The 18,974-nt window shown below is 41.3% G+C and overlaps 1 protein-coding gene across 10 annotated transcripts in view; it reads left to right on the top strand.

Annotated features, from left to right (window-relative positions):
- The window catches only part of runx2b (RUNX family transcription factor 2b), a 124,646-nt gene that overhangs the window by 23,907 nt on the left and 81,765 nt on the right, over positions 1–18,974 (top strand). For 3 of the 10 annotated variants that reach the window (XM_082506083.1, XM_082506081.1, XM_082506080.1), the window contains exon 1: positions 8,663–9,002. The exons of 2 other annotated variants lie outside the window; for them this stretch is intronic. Coding sequence is in view for 3 of the 8 variants with exons in the window: in XM_082506084.1 (XP_082362210.1) it covers positions 16,567–16,653 (87 nt within the window). In the remaining 5 variants the exon portion in view is untranslated. Of the gene's footprint in view, positions 1–8,566; positions 8,639–8,662; positions 9,003–16,559; positions 16,654–18,974 lie in introns of those variants that run through there. 5 more of the 10 variants (XM_082506085.1, XM_082506082.1, XM_082506077.1 and 2 more) reach the window with 5 other exon arrangements.

The following is an 18,974-nucleotide window of genomic DNA, read 5'->3' as shown; positions in this document are numbered from 1 at the left end:
TCTTATTCTTCCCAGTTAAATTTACCCTTCATTCTAATTTGTGTTGTACAGTTATTTCATTTTTAACCTTAATTTATATTTTATTCCTTCCTAGTTAAATTTACCCTTTTTAATTTTTCATATTTATTTCCTATCTTATTCATAGCCTTTTCCTTGTTTTGTTTTCTTTAGGTCACGAGCAGTTGTCCAAGCATTTCACTACATATCGTACTGTGTATGACTGTGTACGTGACAAATAAAATTTGAATTTGAATTTGAATTTAAACAAACCACCAACAGATTTACGCATTAGCAAAGTTATAGCTAGCTGGCTAATTGCGTCTTGCTTGCTAATGTTATTGCTAGCAAAATAATTTCAAAGTCTAAATTGCAGTTGGCTCATTTGCTGACTCATGTGTTATGTAATATGGTATTGAATTAAGGCAAAGGTAAATAACAGTAAAAATGTAATGGCACAAAGCAGAGATTATAATTAACATTTACTTTTTATGTTAATAGCCAGAGTAGTTAGCCAACTAGCTGTAACATAGCATTGCACCATATATTGTTACTTCCAATTCAGCTTTGTTATCATTCTTCTGATATTCAGGCATATGCAGTGTATATGCTTGTCTCTAAGTTACACAAGCAGTATGAGCGCAAGAAACTTTGCTGCATTTCTCTTGACGGTCATGTTAAAATAATAGCAATGGTTTTCTGGAGGTTGTGCATGTCTTTAAACACAGAAGGTCATTAAAGAAATGGAAAATATTTCAGCAACTATTAAAGTATTAAGAAAGCTATTGGATGGGTTCAAGCAAGCAACATGTAATTTGTTTTTAATAAACTGGTTGCCAATGTTTTGTAATTAAAAGCTCTTTATTGATGACACATGCTGCTTGGAATGACTGTGAATATTTCCTGTGAAAGCTGATGTTAAGGTTTATTTGGCACGGACCTCTGTACTGCAGCAACAAATAGCTTTTGTGTTTTATTTTTATGCAGAGGTGTGCATGTTGAAAATACTTTTGTTTCCGTGGCTTATAAGCAGCAAGGCAGTGTGAAATTTTGACCCTAGACCTCAGCGGTTCTCTAAGTTATGGGGATTAAATTAGCTACAGATTGTTTACAAATATGCACCACTAACATTGTCATATAACCTGGGGTGGACATTTTTACATGACCTTGATTTTGTTGACCGTCAGACTCACTTTATGTAATCTATATGTTCATGCCACGTTGCTTCATTGTGTTTATTAGATAAATGAAAAGTAACTTTATCTGTAATTGGCTGAACATGTTACGTGCAAGTGATTGACCCCAGTCATCTATAATCATTACCAAGGCCAAATCAGTCCACAAAAACAAAACAAAACACAGCAGCACATTTATCATACTCGATCAACACTTGCAAGTCATCTGATCTCAACATATAGAGAAAGTGGAGTAGTAATGTTATGGTGATCGAAACACACTGCATTTTTCATCAGTGTCAGATATTGGTAAGTGACAGGAGGCTGGAAACTGGCAGGAGTGCCTGGCTCCATAACTGCACAATAATGACCAGATGAAATGTATTCATGTATGCTGATCTGCTGCTGGTTCTGCACACAATGTGTTGCTAAACCAGATGCTGTTTGCTTGGGCTCAGTTTCCCTTTTCCAAATCTGACAACTGGTGTTTCTGATGAACACTGGAGAAAGTTCTTTTGATAAAGTGATTGATTTAACCTCGATAAAGTTAAGACAAAAGATAACAAATACTACACACACAGTACTTGCTACTGAAGATAAACAGTAATTAGTTCCATGTGAACACAAAGCCTGCTGTACCAGTCTGGCACAATCTCACCCTTACATTTTGGAAATTGATAAATGCTCTGATTTCTGTGGCACACAAACAAGGAGTGGAATTATAATAAAATAATTGTTGCCCAACACAATTTAAATAAATCATTTTGAAGTAATATCAGCATAAAAGCCAAAGATGTAATTGAACACAGCTTTCATACAGACAAATGGAAAAAAAAGGAAACTGACTTTATTTCATTTGCCACTGGGATGGTGCCTCTTTAAGAATGAAAACCGCAAATTGCTCTCAACAATTCCTATACCTCTGGAGTTGACCACTTTAAAATTGGCCCGCTCGAAGATTATAAATATGGCTATTTGATGGCTCTGTTATTACGCTTGAGAGGGGGGAGGAGAGGGAGGGCTTGTGGCTGTAAGGCCGGATGGTTTCTCTTGATGTGGGCGAAATCTTTGAGCTTCCACACCACACGCTTCTGTGCTCTGCAACAGGAAAAACACAGGAGATCATTTCCAAATGAAAACGTGTGTGCACATCACTCACACACACAGACACACACATGCTCTCCGTATACACTCGATAGAGTGAAGCGATAAACAAAATAAACAGCTCGTCCTTCCACCGCACAATACCCCTAAGTGTTAGCTCGATGACAGTGCTGGGTCCTGTTGCTATAAACAGGAGCTACATAAATTATATGTTTGCACTTTAATAGGTTTGCCTTTTTCCATTTGTGCTCCTCACCTAATCTAATTCCCCTGAATGTTTAATGTGGGTTTTTATGGAGACCTTGATCCGAGACAAAGACAAATTTTCATTCCTGCCTTCATTAAAGAACAGTAAAGTTTGGCATCTTTATTTGTGGCTGACCTTAAAATGAGTCAGTCTTTATTTAGGTAAAGGCGACATATGCACGCTGTTTATCATCCCATTTCTCCTTCTGTTCGTGCACATGCATGCGTGGGTATGGGAGTTACATTAGGAGCCTTGTATGCATCATAAGTCTTTATTGTCCCTGGTGAGCAGCATTTCCAGTAAACAGGGCCCTCGTGAAGGCCAAGTTCCCCATTTGTGTTTGTGTACTGTGGGGTCAAGAGTGGAATCATGGAGTCAAATGGTGAATGGCAAAAAAGTAAATCCCACAGCAGGAATCTTTAACAAGCTCCTTTTAACAAAACCTTGGGTTATTTTCTCTCCCCCCATTTTCCTCTGCATCTGGCCCTCTTGCAAGTACATTTCTCGCTTTTCAGCTCGCTGTGGCTAGCTGCTGCTAGGCTGACTCAGCCCTCCGCTCTATTCTTGGGCCCTGACGAACAGTGTTGATATAGCCGTGTCTGATGGCCACACGCCATAAACCAGTCTTTGTTCCTGCCACTTCTGCTGAGCTATTTGCCCTCGTCTCTCCTCCCACAACGTCTGCTTGTCCGGTCGACCAATTGATGAAGCGTAAGCAAACCACTTTAGGTCAACAAAAAGCGTTTATCTTTCAGTAAGCGAGTGGGCCACTGTAGTGAAATGTGATACTGCAACTACTGCGGAGGCATAACATAAAAATAAAGATGACCACAAGTAATGTAATCCTGTGGCCTTTGGGGTCAAGCCAATGTGTGAAGACATTCTTTAATAGAAGCCCGGAGAGATGAAAATCATTAATCATCCAATTAGCTGGGTGTTTGAGGAAAACGCCCTTTGATCCAGCGTTGCCAGAGGCAGGAAGACACTTCGGTACCTGAGAGAGAGGCCCGACTTTTCAAAAAGAAAGAAAATGGGTTTATTGTTTGGGATCACAGTGCAGTGACGTTTATTATCTGACGAAAAGCCTTTGACAGATGTCATGACCGCAGTCTTCACACTCAAATACACGCCCATTCATTGTGGAGTTTGTGCTCCGCTCACGTTATCTGTCTCTTCCTCGCAGGGGCAAATTGCCTCATTCCTTAAATCCAGTTAAATAAATATGGTAATAAACAGAGTGTGAGAGGAAAGGCTTGGCAGTGTGCAAAGTGCTGTTGTCCATTAAGATGTGAGAAAAAATTAAAAGCATGTCTGATATTAGTGAGTGGCGGCAGGGGCCTAAACTCAAACCATCTGCCTGCGTGTAATCACGCAATGCGCCGAGACGGGGAAGGGTGAAAGGTATAAGCATCACCGCAAAAGGCACACGCTGCTTATTAGGGGTTTAGAAAGACACAAAACGGCTGCAGAATCCCTGGAAAAAAAGCAAAAAAGCGTAACCATCATCAGATTATCGGATCTGAGAGGAAATTCACATCGCTCCCACTCTCAAAGGGACAAAGGGACCTTTAAACATTTGCGGCTCGTGAAGCTCTGAATGCGAATGATTGATGGAGCTGCCTAAACACGGTGAATAGACAGGAAAGATAGAGTGTGAGAGAGGCACAGATAGAGAGATGCTGACAGAATGTGTTGATCTGAGAGCAGAGAGATCAGGAGGTGTGTATCTGGTCTCCCTCTATGATCCACATGTGTGGATGCAGAGAGCGAGAGCGCGCGCCCAGATCTGGCTACCATCGCTCGTCAGTCATCACTGCAGGCAGACGCCGCTTTTTGATAGTTGACATGGCTGCCATCGGCTGCATGTGGAAAGAGCGAAAACTGAGTGAGGAGTTTGAAACTGTACGCTCCATCGAAGGTATAACCAACTTCAGCAGATTGTGTGGAATGTTTGAAGAGGAATGCAATCCTTAAAATAAGAGCCACAGACTACTTTTATCAGTTATATAAGGCTTAGCAGATGCCAGCCACTAATCTAATGATGAATATCAAGTGCAGACTTTGTCAAAAGCTTTTATATTGAAGGTGTTGTGATTTTAGCAAATCTCTAGATCGTTTTACCGCCTGAAACTGAAGGAGCTCGGGTAGCTGGTCATAATAAATTATGTCACATAAATCAATCTGCTGAACAGAGAGAAAAAAAAGACCTGTGGAAGAAAATCGCCATTCACCACTGGAAGAATGAATGCATTGTCTGAGGAGCACTGTACTTCACTGTACGGCGTTCAGCGCTAAAGAGACAAATCACCCCAGGCCTTCATGAGTGAAGCATAGTGGGAGGCCAAGATGAATACAGTACATTTCCCCTCTCTGTTTCCCTCTTAGCTAAAACATAGCAATTAAAAAGTCCCCATAGAAGCAAAGCTCGAAGGAGCCAGCAGCTCAGTGAGAGACACAGACCACAGCCTCTGCTGTAATTGAAACAGGGCCCGAAGTCTAACAGCAATACCCACATTTATTTATTTTCAGCCATTTAACATGTCTGAGATCTTTGTCTCGGAGAGCTAATTGCTCCTTCCGACAGGAAGACAGTGAGTCAATGGGTAGTTTATGTACAAAGAGATTTTAATCTGATCCCCCTTCTTGTTTTCAGCCTCGTGGAATCAGTAGAAAATATGGAAAGTATGAGAGTCTTTTCTCAGCGTTCTAACAATACAGGATAATCCCCAACTGTTTTACTGAGATTGGTAAATATTTAAAGGGTTTGCCGGGGTGTAAACATTTGCTTATTGCTCTAGCAGTAGAGCAAAGTTTGTTTTGTTGTTGCTTGCATCTCTCCAGTCCATTACATCATGAGCTCATTTGTTTAAAAGTTTGATTAGGGGTCTCAGAAAATCCACAAAAATGCACAAAATTGTCCATCCTGTTGGGCTGGCAAATAGTGAATAAAGACAGGGAGGAGAGAAAAAAAGGAAGGGTGAAAGGAATGTAATCACAGTGCGTTCATGAATGTCAGTGCATTGAAAGATCCCTTTAAAATCCCATCCGATGAGTCTCCCAGACCACTCCTGTAAAGTAGAGAATAGGAAACGTTATACTTTCTCTCTCATCGACCACACACTTGCTCAACCAGCTAACCAAAGGAGGAGTGGAGGCCACTTCTGGAGTAACCAGAGCTTTTGGTTTCTTTGTGCCCCCACCCCCTCACCACCCTGACTTTTTGCCTTTGTGCACATTGAATTGTGTACTTTAAACATGTCTGCACACAGTTGTACATGTGCACGTGCATGATTTCTGAAGCTTTGTCCTTGTTGCTGAATTAGCGGAACGTCAGGTGAGCAGAGAGGAAGGAACCAAAGAAATGGTGACTGGCTCTCGTCTGAGAACATCTGTCTGCCAGCTGTGCGTGTGTTTACACCCGACCCCAGCCAAGTCACCGTCTGGGTCGCTCTCTCACTCTCCCCTTCACATTACTGCCATTACCCCCCACCCCACCTCTTCCTTCCTACTGTCGAGGAAACTCTTCAGCTCCTGCTCAAAGCTACTGCAGCACCTCCGAGCATCTCGCCCAGTCACACACACACACCACCAGGAACAGTAGGCCTGGACTTAGCTACCGCAAGCTCTGAAAATTGGTTAGATTCAAAGGTGATTAAAGTAATCAAAGCAAACTGAGGTTATTGGGGGGAAAAAGGGATCCTGTAAAATGCGTGGCAGAGAACTGAGCCAGCGACGGGCGGAAAAACGGTGACGGGATGGATTTTAGAGAGAAAAGGCTGATTCACGGTGGTCACATGTGTCATGGCTCACATATGACTGATATTGCAATTACTGCTTTTTTCCCCATAAACACTAACCCATTGCATCATGTAGCAAACAATAGAAAAAATACATGACATTCACAGGGAAATTTATGTCCTCCCTTTTGTCCAAATGAAGCTGTTTTGAAATGACAAGTGTTTACACTGGCACGGACAAGGGGAAGTCTTGGTTTGAGTGATTACTAAACATTGCTAATCGCCATGATAAAAATGGAGCATTAAAATCAGCGTTCGATAAACATGAGCCAGGGAGTCACAAGAAGATAGACTTTGATACAAAGGAGGTTTTCCCCTCACTGTTTCTTTTTTTTCCTGTTCTGTAGGTGGCCAACCACTGAACTGAGTTTGGAGTGTAGTGAGTCTTTGGTTTAGAGAAGGACTTGGGGTTTTAGCTGTCATTTTGTAGAAACAAACAAATCTTGGTAATCAAAGTCACTGTTTGGAGGAAGTCAAAGTCCCATTCCATCTTCTCCACCAACCGTGGGTTGTTTCATTAAAGGAATTTGTGTTGTATTCTAAGTGCACTTAAAGTTTCTTTGTGTACAGATTTTTTTTATATTTTTACAGTATTTGACAGAAACTTGAAATCGTAATGTAGAACTGTGCTTTTAGACTCCAGTATTGCTGCATTACATAATGCTGAAAAAGTTCCCAATTTCCACAACACATGACTTTTCAGATACTGTTCATCTGCCATAGATATTGTTTTAGGCCTGCCTCTGATTCTTTTGTCCTCTGCATGTCCAGTTTACTCAAACATTTTAAGGACACACTGCACACCATGCCAACAGAGCCACGTTTCTGGCTAGTTCATCTAGAATGACCTTTGGCATGCCTGTTAAACTCTGTTAATGTTGCCATTTGCCTATTATGTGTAGTTATAACACTGGTTCATCCTTGAGTTAGGTGCATTTTTTAAAATGTTTTGAGTAATTGATTGAGTTGCTTAACATACAAAAGCTTCCTCTGAAAATAATCAGGTACAAGATTTGGACTGAAAGTGAGCAAAAAAGCAGCCGCTGTCTGAAGAACTTTGAAAGACCTTTTAGAAAGCACGGAGAAGTCCAGTTTAACAAAAAACACAAGTCTGCCTCCTTGGAAGCAAAATATAAATAAATGAGGGGTGGCTTGAGACTTTTATTTTTCTCATGCTTCTCTTTTCTATTTCTCTCTTCTCAGCATTTTGAGCCTAAAACTGCTTCAGTCTTTGTTGTCTATTGCTACCATGGTAACAAGCGTTGTCATCTATGGCAAGGTTAGTGGAAAAGGAAGTGAGTGATGTGTGATACCACTGATTTCCTTTCCAACCCACCGTCAAATAAAACCCAGCCTGGTATCCCAGATACCAATACCTTAGGAGAGTTCACACTCATCTACCAACAAATGCAGAGGGGCAAACCAGTTGGTCAAACTAAAGAGCACTGAAGCTCTTTGAAGTACACTGCGAGAGACGCCATCTTCTACAAAATGCTGTGTTATTAAAAATAAAAACACAGCTGGTGGAAAATGTAACGAAGTAAATAAAAGCCATAAAAATATATGAATTAGTCAATAATTGTCTGCTGTCAAAACAAATGAGACTGAGTCACTCAGCATCATTGGTCGCTCATGGGCCAACATTTGGTTAGGCAAAGTTTGCTGCTTACAGTGTAAATCATCTAAAAAGAGTACGTAAGTGTCATCCTAGCATACAGCGTCATTTTAATAAAACGATGTAATCTCACTCTAAGCTGAACTCTGCCCTGATTTTTTTCATAGCTATTTATTGTGGCATTCCATTGTTTATTTTGTTGGCATGTTAATTTATATAAATTTAAAACAGCTTTTAGCTTTATTAGGAACAACAACACTCAAACTGAAGCCTAATTGAGCACAGATCACTGACACTGACACGATAGGTGCACCGTCTGTCTGTACCTGGACGTTGCCTGCCACTACCAAACGACTCAGTGAAAGAAGCCTGTCTGGGTGGAGCAGCAGCTTTCTTCTCCTCTTGAGGCGGGCTTCAGTGGCTTTTAAAGAGTAGTAGCTTGCATGTGTGGCACTATGTTAAAGATAGAGACACGAAAATAGTAGCCCCCCATTTTATTTTATGCTCAAAGACACTTTCTTTTAGTAAGGCCACTGTAATGTCAGTTTTACTGTTATATAAGTTCCGCCAGCAGAGGGCGCTCAGTCTCGTACGCATCGGTAGCTGACGCTACACTCGAAGAAGTAGTGTCAGGGGTGAAGAGGCAGCGTATGGTCTGCGCGCCAAAAGAACTGATTAATGTCACATTTTTCTGTTTTTACAGGTAAGCTGGGTGGTTGATAATATAAAACAGAGATTCTAAAAGTGACAGCAATGGCGATTAATGATAAATGTCTTGTTCAGTGTTGGGACTAACGCGTTATTAAGTAACGCGTTACAGTAACTACGTTATTATTGTGGTAACGAGCACGGTAACTAGTTATTATGCCAAAATCAGGAACGCGTTACTCGTTACTGGGATTTAGATAGGGTCGTTACTCGTTACTTCGTGTGGTGGCATCGCGGAGTTTCCACAGATTCAGTAACATTAGCAAGTGGTGGAGGCCAGCAGGTGGATGAAGGAAAAGGGACGCAGAAGGAAAAGAGACCCGAGGTGGCCGCCGGTCCAAGTGTGAACTGAACTTCAGGTAAGAAGTTATGACCTGCAGTCTCTCTGGGTCAGATATGAACCAAGTTTAGGTGGAGTTTATTTTCGTTATTCTGACTTTTTCCGTACTGCGTGCTAGCTAGCATGACGGAGTTTCTATACAGCTGGGTGGGTGCTATGAAGTTAATGATGTTTAACTTTATTTTGTTCATAAGTTATTAGAGTTGCCAACCGTCCCGTCTGGTATTCAGAGAAAATATTACGCGTTTCTTATTGAGGTGAAAAGGAACAGTTTGTCCCGTAATTCAGCTACAATGAAAAAGGCACAAAGCTGGAGTTATTCTGTGTCTTTACGCTGCACAGCTGCCTCTTCTCTCATTCTCCCCCCTCCCTCTCCCGTTTCTACTTCAATCATGAAACTGATCAATGATCAGCTGATCGGCTCTCTTGTTTGTTTATCGCCCACTTTGCGCCGAAAGAGGAAACCAGCGGATGTCGCGCTAAACAACAGCAGCACGTTTAAGCTTGATCAGCTGTTGTTAGAATTTATTTAATATTAATTTCTAGTATCAGCTGATGTTTGCTGGAGCCACAGCTGTAAAAAAAGCTGCTGGTCATGATATGGTTTGGTTATCTGGTGAGAGGGAAACATGAAGATGAAACCAGGAGATGTCCTTACTGGATCATCAGAGCTGAGCAGGTGATGGAGAAACAGGTTTACCTTTTAGGTGACATGAATGAGTTGAAGTTATGAACTGTTTCTGAGAGACAAATAACCCCAGGATCCTTTTTTAGGTAGCTGACAGCTGGTAACTGTGCAGGTGCGGATCTAGCAAAGTGTGGCCAAGGGGGCATGTAGGGCATTAACAGGGAATGGGGGGCACAAAGAAATACTTTTCTTTCTTATTCTCATTTAAAATGTCTAGCTTTTAAAAAATAATTATCTGAATCTTACAACAAACGATTGATAGATTGATGCATATATACCATCAAAACAGTGTACATCACTGTCACAACAGTGTTTGTTTTCATTCAAAGGCTTTATGATTTTTCCTATAATGGTGGGCCAGTTTCTAGTCAAAATGCCCGGGCCAATTTTCTTTCCCAGTCCAGCCCTGTATGCAGCTCATCTGCAGTCTGGTGTTACCTACATCTTCCTATTCAGAAGGCAGAATTTCTGAGTTCTGAGTACAATCGAAAGCACCACGACTGCAGTTTTTGTGTTGGATGTAAAAGGCGCACATGACTCTGTGACGTAGGCTAGAATCATGGCAGCAGTCAATGACGGTCCAGGCGTGGGATTTCTCTCGTGGAAATATGCACGTTATCATATCCTTTCTATTGGTAGGTGGCACAGTGCACTTGTGGCAAGTAAGCAAGCTAGAAGACTGGCAAAGTTATGGAAGAAACACATTAACAAGAGAATTCTGAGTAAAACCAAAGTTACTTTCCCTAGTAACTAGTTACTTTGAAAGTAACGAGTAACTTGAAGTAACTGAGTTACTTTTGAGAGAAGTAACTAGTAATGTAACTAAGTTACTATTTTAAAGTAACTTACCCAACACTGGTCTTGTTTGTGGCGAATGTTAAGCTAGAGAGCTAATTTCCAAGTTGGTCCAGTTGTTAGCCTGTGCCAATCCAGTTATTAGACTTTACCGAAATTCTGTGATTTCCATGCAGGTATATTTTTGTGCTAAATATATGTTTTGCATTATAAGAGAAAATGTGAATCGCTGTATGTTTAGTTCAGGAGGAGTGAATGCTATAGAAATATGTTAAGAAAAACATTATTTGAAAGCGATCTAGCTTAATAAATAAGACTGGTTCATAAGTAGATTAAAACAGTAGTAAAAAAACAAGATAAAACTGTAGTGAGAGTTCACTATGTTATCCATGCATACAGTAAGATGTATTTCTGTGATTTAAGCAGTTTCTAAAAGTGGTGCAGGTAAATATTAAACTGTATAAGTTTGGAAAAAGTAATGTTAGCTACACTAGAAGAAGTATTGTCAGTGGTGAAGAGGCAGTGTACGGCCCACGCGCCGAGAGAACTGATTAATGTCACATTTTTCTGTTTTTACAGTTTTCTGTAAAAATAAATATGTTGCACGGGAGATGAGTTGGCCCATCATTTCAGCGGTGTAACACATGCAGCATGGGCAGGTGAAAAGAGAAGTAGCATGTGCAGGATTGTAGTTTGTTGGCTGCTGATGAGTCCCAGTGTCTGCGGGGAATTGCCATAGTTACAACTGTTAAATTGATCATTGTTAAAAATCATAAACATATCTGTAAATCGACCACTGTGTGAGTCGTTCATAAACACAGAACACTGAATGAAATTATATTTGCTTTACCTTAAAGTCACCTTCTGGTTGCATGTTCACACAGCTTCTATGTTGTACTGTCAAATTCAAATGAATGAAATCCATTTTTACCCCCCAAAACTGTATTTGCTAAAATATAAAGAGAAGTAAAACATTACAGCTGCAGGATACACACAGATCATTGTGCCAAATATTAGATTATTTTAAACGTTAATTAATAGGTGTCATAATTTTTCCATCTTTAAGATTAATTTTTCTTCTCAGTGAAGTAAAAAGTTAATAGTGGACTTAAGTAACTACAAACCAAACGTACATATTGTGTTTTGTTCTTTTTCCAAACACATACATCGGGGTTTATTGTAAAATATTCAGACCAAGTACTTAGTTATTATTATTACTTTTTACTGCCAGGTTGAATTAACAAATTTTGCTAAAACAAAAAAAGTTTCCACCTTAAAAGAAAAACGGCTTATTTGACAGTTACAGTTTTAGCATGTACATATCCTAAATTCTTAGCAATTAACTTTCTTGTGTTTGTGGTGCTGTTTTAGGGAATACTACTGACAACATGTGTGGCATGGAAATAGACTGTTTGCAATTATTATTGACCGATTTCTTTATTAAAACAATCTGAGCTGCTTTAGCTAATCTGCGAACAGATACACCATCTGCTCCACTGTTGTATTTCCTACAAGTAGTTTTAAACCACACTTGCCACTCACACTAAATATCACAACTGACTTATCAACAGGATTAAAATCCAAAGCATTACAAGTAATACAGATTTTGTCATACACGGTTAAAATTGCTTATGAGAGATAGTCACACTACCATTACAGTATTTCATACGATGATTAAAATAATTTGTTTAATTATTTTTCCACCCTGACGGTGTCAAAGTCGGCAAATAAAAATTAATTGTAATTAAAAATCATAATTACCCCCTCAGTGTTTTCTTTATAAGAGAGTCATTAAATTTTTTTCTTCAAATCACTCCCATGCAGAGGCCTAACGGAGGCCTGTGAAGGGCTGGGGGTCTACAAGAGTCGATGGGGACCACATGGATGAGCATGGGCTGGTGAGCCAGACAGTTACGGATCGCTTGCTTTTAATTAGTGGCTTCACATGCACTCCATGTGGAGCTGCAAGCCCACCGCAAACGCATGGAAGATGTGACAGTTGGGAGACACGGCCTGAGGAACGGCTCCGGCATTACTGCAGCGTCTCAACTCAACACAATGCCCAATGTGCACGCCAGACCCAAAGCAATTAGCTTCTAAGGTTCCCCCTCGTTCTTTTCCTTCTCTCTTTCTTTTTAATGTCGGAGCTTGGAAAGGCTCAATATAATCAAGTCAAGAAAAGTTTATTCTGTTTAGAATTCCATCTGGTTCCAGGGGGGCTAATTTTAGCGGCGTGCAGGAGTGGTATGCAGTGAGGCTGCATGTACCATCCTACTTAGAGCAGTGTGCGGAGGGGGGGCTTTGTGCAGACACCCAGGCTCCTAGGCAATAGACTGGCCGACTGGTGTTTCTAAACACTGCTGTAGCCGTTCTCCCATCACTCAGCACAACCCGTGTTCCAACAAAACGTGTCCCTCTGGCACTTACCACAGGATCCAAGGCTCTTTCACCCCCCCGCACCTTCTACCCAGAAATCCCCCTGCCCCCTCCTCTTTCCTCACTCTTTCTTCTTGGTAACTTTTACTGTGTTTCAGCGGTTGAGCATCACCTCAGCTGAAGGCCGTGCAGAAAGAGTGACTACGCTCCAAGCTGTGATGCATTGCTGATTGGATGTGGCACTTGAAATTACCTCGGGCCCGACTACACAGTCATTATGTATGCCTGCATCATTTACAAGCAAGGATGGAGCAGCGAAATTAAATTTGCAGGAAAAGTATCGCTTTTGTTTCTCTATGAGATGATTGCAGGATTCTGACAGAACATAATTCTCTAATTTCAGGGTTAAAAAGTGACGTCTCTAATCTCTCAAATGAAACATTCACAGAAGGACTTTTCATTTTCTGCATTTCTGGCAAGTGTCCTACCTGACGTACCTGAGCGAAGGGAAAGATGTACATTTCAGTTTATTTAACTGCAGCTCCCTCAGTGCAGCGTGCTAATTTACTACCACCTGTAGCTGTACAGTGAAGTATGAAATCACACCTGACTGCACAGCTTTCACAGTGTACATGTAAAGTTGCTTTAGTTTGTGGAAAATTATGGCCTGTGGGGCTGTGGATGTGGCCGCCTTATTCTTTTGGGCTACAGCATGTTTAACAGAGGATAGAGGGAGACTTGTCTTAAGTCAGACACAAAAAGGGAAGCCTTTTCACGCCTTACTGAAGAAACCTGAGAGAGCTTATATATGAGCTCTGTGGGACCTGCAGAGTCCAGTAGTGATTCGAACCAGTTAAGAATAACACACCCTCACCTACTAAGTAGTGTTTGGGCTAATATTTTTTCTTTGGGAAAAAAAACCTCTGGTCAGAGCGCTGATTTGTTTCTGTCTCTGACCTGCCATTTGTCATTTAACATTGTGTGTCAAAAATGCACCCTCTGAGAAAACCACGCAAATCCCCCCAGACCATAAGTAGATTGTTTATAGTTTCACTAATTTGATTTTAGCGTATTTGATGGATCGCGGACAAGGGCAGCAGCCACATAATCATAGCACTGAGGCATTTATACCCTGCATAATTAACAGTCTTGCTGTGAAAACCATCAAGGTTTCACAGTAACCATGAGATTATTTGTGTATTGCTAATTTTGAGAAAAGTTTATTGCTCTTAGCGTACGGCTAGGAGGATATAAATATCAGTTATGTGTTTGTCATGTTTTCATAGTGGAGAGATTTTAGTTTCCTGTAATAAATGAAGTTTAATGTGTGAAAACAGTGGAAATGCTGAGAATCGGAGGGAGAGAAAAAACACTAAAGAGTCAAATGATTTAATATATAATTATATTGTAATACTGCATATTATATATTATACTTATTAATAATAATAAAAGTTGTGTAGATTACAAATGTCTAAGCCTGCAGATGAAGCAGTCGTTTGTCCTTAATGTCCAGTAGTTTCCACCATTTTTCTTTAATTAACTCAGAGGCAAAGTATGGATCGGTCATCAGAAAATCCTGTTATTAATCTCTGTCTGTATTCTTAACAAATGAAGGGTACAATCATATGGAAACAATCTGGCTCTTGCCCTCAAAGAGACAGAAAACAGAGCCAAATGAAGAACATCCTTTCTCTTAAGACCTGTAATTTGTTTTTATTAGCTATTAGGTAAAACACCTCATTTATCAATGTCAAAGCCTTCACAAAATGATAGCTGTCCACATGTAAATCAGCTAATGCGATGTATGGTTCAGAATTAAGTGGGCTCTTTCTTATGAAATGCTCTACTCTGTGGGCTCAGTGACCCAGCTAAGCCACCCACAACCAGACGTTTTTCTTTCACGGGGCTGTGCTGGAAAACTGAGGAGCGAACACTTAAAAACAGAGCTGATTAAGCACAGACCAAACTGTGTTTCTGTACCCCACACACAGTAGAAGCCAGGGACGCGAATGTGAGTCTGCTACAAATCCGGCAAATAACACTGAATAATTTTTGAGGGAAGAATCGTGTCTCACCTCCTCTGTTTTTTTTTGCATTTTATTGAAGAAAATGCGTTTGAATCTTCACACGAGCTGCCTCAGCACAGGCCGAAAGTTTAATCCTTGTGCATTTTTTAAAAGTCCGTAACCTTACGACCGCACAAAGATGCTCACTGTAAAGCAACATACCTCCTGCTGCTAAACTACATGTGTGTAACTGCAACATCTGATTCAGAATACATTCAGTCAGCCTATAGTAAGTAATGTACAGATTTATTGCTCCCCGACATGGATAAATATTTTCTTGTTAATAAAATCACACACACCATCACTCGTACATTTAAACGTGTGTCAGATTGGACGACTGTGTCACTTTATGTGCGAGTTCTTTGGAGTGACGGCTCTCTGAGTCCGCCACTATCCACGGAGCACCTTTACCATTACTTATTCAACGTGTTGCACACTATGCCATCATAAGCAACTCGGCCCACTACTTTCGGCTCGGAAAAAGCATGATGAATGACAGGTCTCGCCTGAGCTGTGCCAAGTAACACAAGTCAAAATACATGATACGGAACCATCCAATACTACTGTGGAGCATATCTGTCAGTCTGGCAGACCTCTCCAAAACAGGGACCACACACTCTTTATTAGAGCCAGTAAAATGTCCCAAAGACGTGGCTCGACTGTGCTTTCTGCCTAGCTACCGCGAACAATAGTAGGATTGTGCTGCTCGTCTCTTTTTCTCTTTGTAGGCCTATTATTTTTTCTAGCATTTGTTATTCTCACTTAAACTACAGGCTGGCTCCACGAGTGGGCCGCAGCGTCTCAGAACCGGGCCTGCTCAGGCCAGGAAAAACCCGGCGGAGCCAGACGAATAAAAAGCCAAAGCGCCGACGCCGCGCGGCTCCCAATCTGGTTCCTGTCAGGGGGACATCAAGGGAACACCCGCAACGCAATCTCCAAACGTCTCCCCTTCCTTTTCCCCTCCCTGCTTCTCTCCTTCCATCTCTCCCCACCCTTCAAGCGATACGTATTACAGATGACTGAACCATCGCCAAATTCTCCCAGAATGCTGCTTCTTTTTTCTCGCTTTTTTCCCCCTCTCGTGTCTCCGTGTTTGGAGCCAGCCCACATGGATTGGGATCAATTTAGGGTGAAATGATAATTACCCTGTCAGTTTCAATTCCAACGTGATGAAGTGAGAAACAGGAAATGTAATAAACATAAATGGAATCTCACACGCTTTTGATTGGGAGCGGAATCGAATCAGACGCCACAAACTTGGTCGAATTGTCAATTCCGTGCCGTCCCCGCTGAGAGAGCGCTGCGTTTATTCCCCGTCTCGCAGCAAAACGCTGGATAAAGCATATTGCTGCAGATAATTACTGAATTCCACATTCAATACCAAGACTATATGCCTGTTACTGTTTAGTTTGGAACTTCATACATGAGAAATGATTTGTGTCACATCTTTGCAGTGGGAAACTCGGGAGCCCGTTTCCCTCCTCCAAAACCGTAAGCAGAAGTCACACATTTCAGTGAGTTTGATGGCCGAAATCAGCGCCTGAACTAAAGCGAGCTTGTCATTTTGGAGCGTATTTGGCAAAGGATGATCAGTGATAGCACGCGGCTAACGGTAGCCTGCTCTAACCCTGTCATGTTGGCTGTTCCACAGCTGATGTATGGAGCTGACTCCTGGCGAGCCACACTGCACTGCCTGGATTTGTTTAACCCAGCAGATCAACCTTCAGACAGGAGCATGTGTGCAGGTAATGGCTGCCAGATGAGGTGAGGCCAGTTCTTAGAGGCCTCGTGGATGCTACAGAGAAGGAACCAATAAACCACACGCGCGCACACACATGCATATACAAACAAGCTCATAGCCCTTGGAACTGTTATGAGAGACAACAACAAATGTGCAAATAAAAAAGTCAATATTTAAAACCATCACGACGCCCTCCCTATTTAGGTGGTTCACTGAGAGTTTGAGTTTTTTGATTTTTCAAAATATTGATACAAACGTGAACTCTTCTAGGCCCAGCTTGCGGCTGCGATACCAGCGTGGCTTCGAGTTGAGCCTCATTGTGCCAGATCTGGATTCTGGTTGGCAGAGAGCAGTGAATGGTCGTGGGCTAAAGCGAGGGTTGCCAGGCGATGTCTGGACATTGGTCTGTAGGAACGACTGCTCGACCAACCACAGTCTAGCAGGATGAACGGCCCCCTGTAATGAGGATACACTGGAACTAATAGGTCTTTCCAGCTTGCATATTCATTCACAAAACAAACAAATAAATGTCAAAGATTAAACATAGCGAGGGCATCTTTGGCAGAGGCCGCGGCCACCCAGGCGGCCACAATGACGAACTTAGCTGACAACCACTCAAAAATAAATACAACCCCAACTTAGTGGGCTTTCAAATAATTAATTGTGCATATGTTGTAGAGTTAATATTGTCACTGTATGCATCTTCAGGTGGAAAAAGATGTCTGGGCTGTAAATCTTGGCAATTTAGAAAATTGCAATATTAGTGTCTGATTTCGTCTCTTTCACACGTTTTTACGGTGTGGCTTTTAAGGGCAAGCTAAAAGTAATTCTTTCCTCCCAACGTCATCATGTTCTAAACCGGTCAGCACGGCTGTAAATTAATTTGTTCCCTTCGCTGTACAGACAGTGAACTGGGGTAGTAAATTTCCAAGAGTAAGCTCGGAAAGGATGAAGGAAATCTATCTTACAAGCGATCATTAGTGAGTGACTCAAATAAATTGAAGTAGCTGTTATGTAGGCCATCTTTTTCCTTCAACATAGTGGTTAAATATCCTCGAGCGATGCGGCTCAGGAAAGAAAGCGAGCAGCGAGATGTAGCTTTAAACACACCAGAAAAAGGAAAGCGTACCACCCTTGCTCACGATGCTGCTTTTACGAGCTGCCTCCTGGTAATTAAAAAAAATGGTGCACCGTGTAGCTGATATTTCATTTGACACTCTGCGTGCGCAGTAATCGGGAAAGGATCCGCAAAGGAGCTCCCAACATCTCCTGCAGCCTAATTTATAACGGCAACCCACCAAGCAGGAGCAACAGGAGAGCAAACTAGACCCAGGGGTTTGATAAAGAACCTTGGCGATGAAAAGACCTCCGCTACCAGCAGCCGCCCTCTTGCCTGCACAAGCCAGAGAGCAGCTGAGAGTTGAGCCAAACTCTGCACCTGGCCTCCTCAGAGTGCGCCAAGTCTCTTTCCTGTTCCTGTTTCCTGTTATGACGTCTCTTTTTTTTGAATTCCTTGTAGTTCGGAGCAGGTAAAGGGGCCATTCAGGCATTAAAGCCACCTGGGACAGCAGGTTGAGCAAAGCACTGGGGAGTTCTGCTCTGGAACATGTCTGCGGGCAAATTACTCTGCCTTTACTGATTAGTCCGGCCAGGCTCTCACCTGGCAAACACAATATCACCATGTGACAGCGCAGCAACGCTAACACCGTCGGCTAAGATCTGGGAAGAGTGGTGGCTTTCTGTGACATTTTATTATTATTATTATTTCATTGTTTTAGTGTTAGAAGTTTCATTTTTATTACATTTATTAGTGGTGGTGGCGTTCATAAAAATGGATGTTTAAAAAAATGCAGACACAAAGAAAAAATTGCCGTTTGTACAGAATCTGATGAAAACCATCAAAATGTAAATATGTAAGGGCTAAACCCTGTATATGTTCTGTTCTGTACATCATTGCCTTCAAGTGTTTAAATGATTAAAACAATCTGCAGTGGATGTAATTCTCAGCTGACCCTAACTTTGCAAGAAAAAAAAGATTTTAATAGTTAATAACATTAAATATTAAAATTAAAAAGGCATTAATTACATAATAAGAATAACTGATGTGCATTTAAAGCTATAAATCAGTTTTTAAGCTGTGATAGGTTTTGTTTTTTGTTTTTTTGCGATAAACAAAATTAGTTATCACAAAAAGTTTTATTTCAGGGTCCTTGTGCCTCTGCTTTGAAAAACAGTGGGAAAAGCAAATATGTTGTGATGTATTCACTTCATATACACAATATAAATTCAGTGTATAGCATACATATATACATTGTAATTGTAATG

Source organism: Aulonocara stuartgranti, assembly GCF_965226115.1.
Source record: "Aulonocara stuartgranti genome assembly, chromosome: 15".
Lineage (NCBI taxonomy): Eukaryota > Metazoa > Chordata > Actinopteri > Cichliformes > Cichlidae > Aulonocara > Aulonocara stuartgranti.
Note: the sequence above shows the minus strand (reverse complement) of the source record. Positions and strands in the feature narration are given on the sequence as shown.